This window comes from Cantharellus anzutake (genome assembly GCF_015039405.1).
Source record: "Cantharellus anzutake strain C23 chromosome Unknown EI90scaffold_146, whole genome shotgun sequence".
In the NCBI taxonomy this organism is placed as follows: Eukaryota; Fungi; Basidiomycota; class Agaricomycetes; order Cantharellales; family Hydnaceae; genus Cantharellus; species Cantharellus anzutake.
The window spans coordinates 27,598-37,199 of NW_024067096.1; the positions used below are offsets into that span (position 1 = coordinate 27,598).

Sequence of the window (9,602 nt, forward strand, 5' to 3'; positions counted from 1 at the left end):
CATTCCTACTGCTAGGGCACGGTAAATGCTATAGGAGCCCGAGTGGGCGCCGATTGCGTTTCGGACCTTAATGGAGGAAGGATTGCGTGAGCAGACAACGGGTCCGCGAATGAGTGGGTCTTTCGCCCCCCATTGTAGAGGCGTCGGACGAATGCCTGACTGGTCGGGATAGGCTGCGGTAGGAATATAGAAGCAAGTTCGTATTCAAACTAAGCACGATGCCTGGAATTCCCTGTGACTCACTGGTGATAATGACGCGCTGAGGGTATAGAGAAGGTAAGGTCTGGAAAGTCGGCGAAGGCAATGCCGTTGGCGAACTCGATCGGGGATGAGCGTTGGAGATCGGAATGCCTCCCACCAGATTGGGGGGCGTGGATGGCACTGAGCCTCCCGTTAATGATTCGACCTTCTCGGAATAGTCAGATACGAGTATTTGCGGTGCGACACCACCAGCCAGTGAGCGGGTCAGGACTGAATGCTAACCTTAGCTTGTAGAACGGCATTTTGAAGCGTCAGTGACTCTAACTTATGCAATATCTGATTAAGAATGTCCTGTGTATCAGATGAAGCCATTGCGTGTGTGCTTGAACCACCAAGTTAACAACTGGCGGTTCGCGGAGAAGGCTGGAACATCGTTAGATGAGCTCTTTATATGTAGCAATGCAAGGAGTCGGCCGGCGGACCTTAGGAGGTGCACGCTAGGGATATTATCGAGGAGCCAGAAGCACTTGCAGGGATCGGAGTCCAGATGAAGTCAAACTGACGTTATTCCTATTCAGGGAATCAAGACAATAGACAACGACCAAACTCGCTTCCGGACCGACGGTAGCTGCAACTTCTGAGCGCCCGAGCCAGGATACGCTGCGAATGCAATGATATTTGCCGTATGTGGGTTTGACTCTCGGGCCTCGGCTAAATAATATTGTAATCGTGGGTGAGCCACGGACGATTTCTATTCACGTGCACCCTGATTGTTGTCAATTATCCAACACACCACTGACAGCGGGCCGGAAAGGTTGAACCGCTCCGATACCGATGAAGACGGGCGATTGGGAGAAGTCAACGTCTCCTCCATACCACATCGGGTGTATGCAATCCAGTTCTGCCCTCGCACAGTACGTCCGCCAACCTGGTTTCTGTTAGTCGCGGTTGCCCCGTATGTGTTACAAATTCCATGACTCGCAGGCACATTTCGTTAGCGATGGCCTTGACAAATATTCGTGCTACCGCCCTTGCCTCATTTCCACGATAGAGTAAACTGAGGGAGGCGAACTACGAACGGGAGAAGATACGCAAAAACAAGATCGATGAGATGTGCCAGCGGCGCGGCGATTGAATTTGAAAAGAAAGCATAGATCTGGCCTGCACGAGCCCGAGCGCCGTTAGTCGCCGTCGAACTCTCAACACGATGACCCAGGCCCTCTCATAGGACCGTTATCATGTTAAGAATGGGATCGTCGAGAGTATGCCTGGCGCGTCTGTTTTTCCAGTAAATATTAGAAATACCTGAACTTGAGGCGGGCTTCTCGCCGCCGCACATATATTGGGTCTGAGCTTGCATCTTTGGAATCATGTATCGGCTGATTCGAGATCATGGGAAATCTCATCCATGAACGCACGTACATATCCCCTCAACCGGAACCCCGAATCCGTGATTCAGGAAGGGATTTTATGGTCGTGGCTTACTTCCAAAGCTTCTTTATGTTTATATGGTGCGACTCTGAACCAGGTACGAACCAATGCATTTGTACTGTTGCTTGCATCTCAATGCGTGTCCGATCACGGAACTGTTGAAGAAGTATCCGCTCAGAACGCTTCCCCGCCACCTGCCTTCGTTTCTTTGCCCTACGCGTAATTTGCCTTCCTGCTTTATCAGCTTAACGCCTCCAAGAACCACCTTCTCATAAATATAAGGTATCGTACCGCAGATTTTTAAAGAGCGGATTCATTCAACTAAAATTTTAGAGCATAACGAGCCCTCCCATATTATGATGATTGGGACGAAGGTATTGTCTACGATGGTCCGATGAGACAAGTATGATTACGGTCCCTGAAACGGTCACCTCAATGCGACCAGTAACCGCAAAGATGAGCCATCAACCAGGCTGGGAGTTGATCCCAGACCTCCGCGTTCCTTCCATCACAGACACGTCGTTTAGTTGCCCGGAGGCTGAGTCCAAGCGAGCATACATTAGGAAAACGAACCATAGTTTCGGGTGTAACACTTGGACGACCCAGCCAACATCTTTAGAAGAGAGGCTGGTCACCTGCCTACAACATCTTTCATCTAGCATCGACTCAAGAGCTTGTTGGAGTTGTAGGGCATGTCAATTATGCTGCAAGAACGAACACTCAGCCGCCATTGGGGGCCCAGCGTCTGAACGCCCCTCGACGAAGCAGATTGTTAAGGATGGGCAGATGGTCGGTAGAAGTCGCTCGCTCCAAGCATTCACCAGAGGCCTCTCGTTAGAATCCACGTCGCCCAACCTAACCCCAGCGTTCTGGACAAAGACCGCTTCCTGCCTTCATCATCTGAGCCTTCGTAGCCAGATCAGATGCCTTCATCCAATCAGCGGCCTACCATGTCTTGAATGTGTGATTTGTGTGAAAGTTTTCTCTGTCTGCGCGAAATTTGCGTGATTGGTGATTGAATAGCGGGTGTATATGCCATGGATACGGGGATATTTTCTAGTTGGCGTCCATACTTGTGCGACGCAGGGACGTCGTAGACGGGCAAATTGCTCGACGGCAAACATTTTACCTTAATGCTCACTGTTTAGGATTGGCTTCGACAATCACTACGTGTCCAATTTTTGACTGGCAGGTGAGGATAGTTGGAGGAAGCTGCACTAGGACGGTAAGGAGCAGACAAGACATTCACATGCTACCAGGACCCGCATCCGGAGGAACAAAACGCCGGCTTATAGCATCGAAGAAGCAAGTGGAAAAAGCCTTTAGTATGGAGCGCTTATTGGATCAATGCGGCCCCGTATAGCACCACACGATGGGAGCAATAAAATGAAGGGAGAGAACCATCTAAATCCTGTCCTTCTGAGACAACGTCTTGCGTGAGACTCCTCCAAAGTCAGTAGGCGGGCGACCGGGTCCTGTCACATAAATACTGCTTACATCTAGATGAGCAAGCCGTGTGATCGGAGTATGGACATCACCAACGCAGGACCTCTATTGACAGCAAGGATCGGCCTCCACGGAAGCGATTACGAGGAGAATCCATAAAACGGGCTTGCATAAACGGCGAGAACGCCCCTACGTACTGGGATAGAATCAAGATAGAATGCCCGATGGCAGATGTTGGAAGTGGCTGTCACGAATCGTGCTGACATCCATACATAGAGCATTTCGAATGGCGGATACAGCTTGAACAGCACCAAGTAGTTGCAGTTTCAGCACCACCAGTAGTACCCGAGGACCTCTTAACAGCCACACACCAACAATAGCAATTGCAATTTTATCATTGGCCATGACCAACTACCGGCATGGTCCTTATCTATAGGCTTAGATATTCTCAAGGACACGTGTATCTTTAATTTGTCATGTTACGTATTTAATTCCGGGAACAATAGAATAGTCATCTTCGACACTTTTTACGTTTCAGGCTGCGAAAGGAGGGGAGCACAGCCCTTGCATACAAGAGCGGACTTCAGTAGGGTTGTCAGCAACGGGTGCCACCCCCTCCACCTCCTTCTGCTTGGCCAGTGTGCTTGTTTACTGCAGCAAACACAAAAACCCGTTGACGACAACGGACGACCTGCCTTTATTGAGGAGGACCAACACAGGACACGAACATTCAACAAGGACGTTGAACGCCATCGTCGCTGAACCCCGCTAAAAGGACTGCTTTGAACGATTTCCACTGCCGATTCCCCTTTGAATTGAGCCTCACACGGACGTGTCGCGCTGATTGTCGTGGAAAACCGAATCTGTTTTCGACCTGCCTCTGTTACTCGTTATCTCTGACCAATTCCCTTCGCTTGCTGTCTAGGATTTGAAATACCCCTTCTGCAGTTATGTCTCGTAAGTCTTGCATTATCTCTTTATAGCCTTTCCGGTCTTTCGTGCCACCTTTTCGTACACTTGCGACGCAAAAACAGGCTACCCGTATTCGACGTCAAGTATCGTCGTTCATTCAAAAGCTTTTCATGACCAAAACGCCTTCTCATCGCAAGGAGTACAATTCACCTACTAACGATTTCTCTTTGCTTTTCCCTAATTTTCTGCCATGATGAATGAACGTGATTTCTTCCAAATCGAATTAAATTCTCCTCAACGGATCCCCCAACGAACGTTACTTCACTGACGATTATGAATGCCACGACGACGGAAACCACCACCACCACCACCATTCCAACAAATACAACTCCAACTACTAAACCAGTGAACAGCACTTCCACTAGTGATTCTTCCCCCACAATCACATCTACCACTTCGATTACGAGTAGTTCGACGAGTCCATCCTCCACATCGAGCACACCCTCCACATCCTCCACGCCTTCTACTACCTTCTCCAGTTCCACCACTACTTCTACAGCCAGTTCTTTAAGCAGGACCTCAGTCGGGTCTTCAACTTCCCAATCATCTGGATCCACAACTTCTACAAGAACTACCGGTTCAACATTCCCTCTGGTGACCACCTCTACCGTGACGACTTTTTCTGTTGCGACCATCATTGTGACCGATGGTAGGACAGTGACGACTAATGTACCTGCTTCTACTACTGGTGCTGGTGCGATTAGCAATGGAGGTGGCAGCAAAACGAATGTGGGTGCTATCGCTGGTGGTGTGGTAGGTGGATTAGCGGCCATCTTTTTGCTCGCGGCGCTGTTAGTTTGGTGGTTACGTCGTCGAAGGGTGCGTCCCTGATTCATTTCTTCATCTTCCTTGCACTCCTATTTGGTTACCTAACGTGAAAACTGACGAATGGAGCTTTTTTTTTTTGACATCTTGCGTGATCACCCACACAGAGATGGGATGAATTCGACGGGAACTTTGACCCCGATGCGCACATACCAAAGCCAACCTCCCTCGGACGAACGAATCTGGATTTAGGCGGGGAACTAGATCCCAACACAGATGCGGAATCTCGGCCATGGCAGTATCCCTCCGCTGGTGCGGGTACTACTACACCTGGAACACCCTCCACGGCTGGTGTAGCTGGCTTAGGAGCACTGTATCATGGTGCTGGTGGTGGGGATGTTTCCGGTAGAGGTGAGAATGGAAGTGTGAGTCCGCTTCCTGAGATGAGCCAGTATGCCCCTACTGTTACATCTGGATCGCATTATCCTCCTACTAGTAACATGGGTGGTGCGACTGGTGCCGCAGGGCGATCTGAGGCGAGTGAAAGTGCGTATGGGGCTTATAGTCCCCGAGCGAATAAAGCCCTAGAAGCGGCCTCTTCGAGGCAGGGTGCGGGCACGGGGACGGATGGGAGTGGTGGTGGGGTGGGAGGCACTGGGGGGCAATTGGGAGTGGTGAATAGGGGAGAGACTGATGGGACTGATGAGGATGGAGGGCAGGGGAGGGTTGTTGTTGCTAAGGATGCAGGGAGGGTTAGAGAAGTTGAGATTCCCCCTACTTACGAGAGCATTGTTGAGGAAGTGGGTGCTGGAGCGGGGGCGAGGTCATAGGCTCGTGAACTGTGGCCATTGGGATGAAATTTTCGCTGATTTCTTGCTTTCTTTCTTTCTTTCTTTCTTTCTTTTATTCCAAGTAATGAATTTTTTTCGTATGCACCTCCTTTCCTTGTTTTTCACGTTACCGTATCCAACTCACTTCTCAGAAGTTATCTATGACTGGGCTGCTGCTCGGTTCCGCCTTTGCTCGTTTTTTTTTTTCATTGTTATTTGTGTACGATATTTTTTCAATCGTGCAACGGAATCCATCTATCCTCCGATGACAGATGCCACATGTGTAACCCCGATGCAATATACTCAACGGGGACACTCAAACGGGGAAGATCTCTATACTATAACATTGTAACTGCGCAATGGTATGAGTAGCTGTTTTAAAGATAGTAAAGCCATGACACGTAAGTTCTCAGATTCACAAGAGTCCTGAGTTGGATTGTACCTATGAACAGACTAAATATGGAGGCAACTCGATTATCCAAGCTCCCGAATGACCACCCAATTATCAACCGCCTATACCCCGAACAGAGGAGACGAACCGCCTCCCATCCCAGTCTTCAACCCACGGAATCGCTACCGAACAGATCCGTGCGGGAAGTTCACGACACGCATCATGCGCATTGCCTCTCGCATATATGCTACAAGGCACAGAGAGGATCCTCGAAGCCCCATGGCAGATTTCAGAACACGACATCGAAGATCGAATCCAAATATACCTGCCCGAGGACAAAGCAGGCGAATCCCCAAAGGCAGCTTGGACGGACGACCACATCGAATTCACCACGGCATGCGAGGCCCTATTTTAAAGTATACAATGAACTAGAAATTCATCCAGCCTTCCTATTGCTCTATCCTGTACTCTGGATCTGCTGGAGATGCTTCTTTACAATTTGGACAAAGTCTGCAATACCGCGGTATGCCAACTGGTCAAAATATACCAGGCGAAGAATCCCTTGATCTTCATCCCTGGAGGGTCCAGAGGATCTGCGCAATTGTGAAAGTTTCATCCACCAATCATCAAGAACAGGGATCATTCCAAGGATGATTGGAGCATAAGTTTGAGAAGGTTTCTCAGTGCGCTGAGCGAGGAGGTCAGCCACCTTGGCATCACGTTCCTTACTTCGTAGGCCATCACGCCAAACATCTTCACGTTTGGTATGGCCTTTCTTGATATTCCACAAAGTCGCCCACACTGCAACATAGAAGAACGAATACATGTCGTCCAATGGGGTATGGAGGTATCGATCTTCCGCGTCCATGGCACCACGAATACCAGGAGACATAAACTCATAGGTTCCCTGCAGAATGGTTCAGTGTATGTACGGTTGGCTTCAACATGTGAGACTGACTGAGATCGATTCTGCAGTGTCTCTTCTGGCCAAGTAGGCGGGGATGTACGATGCGAGATCACCATCTGAAATAATGGCCCGGCACTCGGCAGGCAGCCCTAGTTCTGTAATTTCCATCTGTAGAGCCTCGGCAGTGGACATTGCTTTCCCAACCTCATCCTTTACCTCTCGAGCTGCTCTTGGTTTGCTTAAACGTTCTTCCAATGCCTCGACTTTGCCACGCACTACCTTGCTAAATTCGTCCACATTCTCATTGCTGTGCATGATGGCGTAGTGAAACTCTTTCAACTTGTCGATGCTGAACGGTACCATTTGGGCAGGTCGCATTAGCTTGAGAACATTCCCGATGCTGACGTCTCGTTGCAGGTACCCGCATTGATAGGTTGAAAGCCACCCTACGAAGATCAACTAAGTTTTGGAGAGGAGAAGCGAACCGCAATACGAACCGAGCATGGCATGTAGAAGACAAATGCACAAATCCCAAGCGGTATCACAGTACTCGAGGCTGCAGCCTTGATCCCGAAGAAGCGTCACCGCTAAACTACGATAGTCAGGGCTCTCTGGACAAAGTGGGCTGATATCTTTTAGATGAAAGTCGCTGGCATTCGAATTGGGACCTGGAAGCAGGTACGAATTTGTCGATTTATAACCTCTGGAATTGAACGGCTCGTGAGACGAGAGGAGAGTCATCGTTCCGAATTCGCCCTTTGAAGCTCGGTACATGTTACACTCCAAGTCTTTCTTTGCGTGAGGGGGCCAAGAGCACTTCACGACGGAAGAAGGATTTGACACCTTTTCGTACATCCTTTCCTTCCTGGTTGCCTGGTGGTCACGGAATTGAATATCGAACCGACCATTGAAATTGTATGGTGATGGAAATACTACAATTGTGTCAGCCATGTTTTGCCGAGTATAAGGGACATCTCACCTACTTATATCGTACTCATCGTTGTCTTTATCCTTGCCGTCGTTCGAGGAGGTTTTCCCCAATTTGAGTTTCTTCGAGCCTATTGTGGACAATGTTAGGGCATCATTCGCCGAAGATTTGAGCTGACTTGCCCGACAAGGATTCTTTCTCGGCCTCCCGCTTTCGTGATTGCGATTGTTTGATCGGCGGACGAGCGTCGGTGAAGGCATGCATCGGTGCTTGTCCCGTGGACGGCTTGCCCGTTCCTGACGCCAAAGGAGTTTGAGGGATTGCATTGTTGTCCGATGGGAAATGCTGCATTAATGCCACGAAGGTATTGCGACCACGGGACGATTGACGATTGTGGAGCACTTGCTCTTGAATTGCTTCAACGGTGTCGTCCTCCCCAGAGGGGAAAATGAACCTGTTCGCATCCGTGAACTCTGGAAACCCGGCGTCGCCAGGCGTTTGCCAGAGCAAAATGCTCAACAAGATCTTCATGAACTTCCGGATATCGTGGGGGTTTCCATCCTTCGTTGTCAACCTCAACTCCTTGCTCGTGGTGAGGCCGCCGCGGTGGAAGATGAGGACGCGGAGAGTTTCGGCAGCGTGATTGATCGCGATGGTCACGGTGAATGTACGCAACGGTGTGTCGTTAAATTGGGCACGTCCATAAGTACAGCTCTGGAACAGCATGTCCTTCCAGTCAGCTTTCACTTCCACCGCCACGGCGATCCTCCGAGGGTTCCGTTTGCTTTGTTCGGGCGGTTTGCTCCAGCAGGCAACGAAGTCACTGGGTGGTGTGTCTTCAACGGCCAATCCGACGATGTCTGGCTTCAAAGGTGCAGCGTTCTTCACCTTGTCCCCGGTCTGCCTATCGTACTTTACGAACAGGAGACCAGGCCAAAACGCTTTACCAAACGGCTGCAACTTGAATGCCTGGCGATCCCCAGTAGCCCCATACATCGCAAAAATCGACTCGTATGCGTCACGGCAACGCTCAACACACTTGGTGAGAAAGCAGCTGATATTACCGTAGTTTTCTGTTTCCCTTTTACGAAATGGGTCGGGATATGGCACAGTTTCGAACACCTTCTGCATGACAGAGACGACGTGGGAGTGATCGACGAGGACGTCGAAGAAATCAAGCTCCAGCAAATCTTTATCCTTGTGTTCCTGTTTGAGAATCTTAGGAGACAGCATGCGGGCGACATCATCTGCATCGAACTCCCATGCATGGCCAGCAAGCTCCTCTTCAACGCGCTTCTTCAGATCACGTTGAAAGACTTCTTCTGGACCTGTCGCTGTCGTTTCGGAGCTGGGATAGCTCTTCTTCTGTGGACTGGAATGGGTCGCCGACATGACGCGCAGCAGCAGAAGCAAGATAACAAATTACACGATGTTGGGGGCGGAATGTTAATGAAGATGGGACGAAAGTTACGGTTAGACGCGTCGAACCCCGCGTGACAGCGCCTTCACAATGCATCTCGAGGCGACATCTGTTGAAACAGATCACCTGACATTTCAAACTCCGCGGACGCCTCTGTGACGCGTTGTCAGACGTTTCTGGGCCGTCGCCGAAGACTCAGGGTTTTTGCCACAGTGCCTGTGGCTTGATCCTAGATATTAAGGTGGCGGATCGGCTCTCGCCAGAAATTTTATCGCTTCATAGCGCCTTTTAGGCGTTTTTGGCCTCTAGTT

General features: G+C 49.9%; 1 protein-coding gene across 1 annotated transcript; it reads right to left on the minus strand.

The window, feature by feature from the left end:
* Nucleotides 1–6,493: 6,493 nt before the first annotated feature.
* EI90DRAFT_3135848 (uncharacterized protein) lies at nucleotides 6,494–9,263 on the minus strand (the record flags this gene model as incomplete). Its single annotated transcript, XM_039064755.1, has 5 exons — nucleotides 6,494–6,943; nucleotides 6,995–7,389; nucleotides 7,441–7,875; nucleotides 7,927–8,001; nucleotides 8,114–9,263. The coding sequence occupies 5 exons, from the start codon at nucleotides 9,261–9,263 to the stop codon at nucleotides 6,494–6,496; spliced, it is 2,505 nt and encodes an 834-aa protein (XP_038908637.1).
* Between the last annotated feature and the right edge of the window lie 339 nt (nucleotides 9,264–9,602).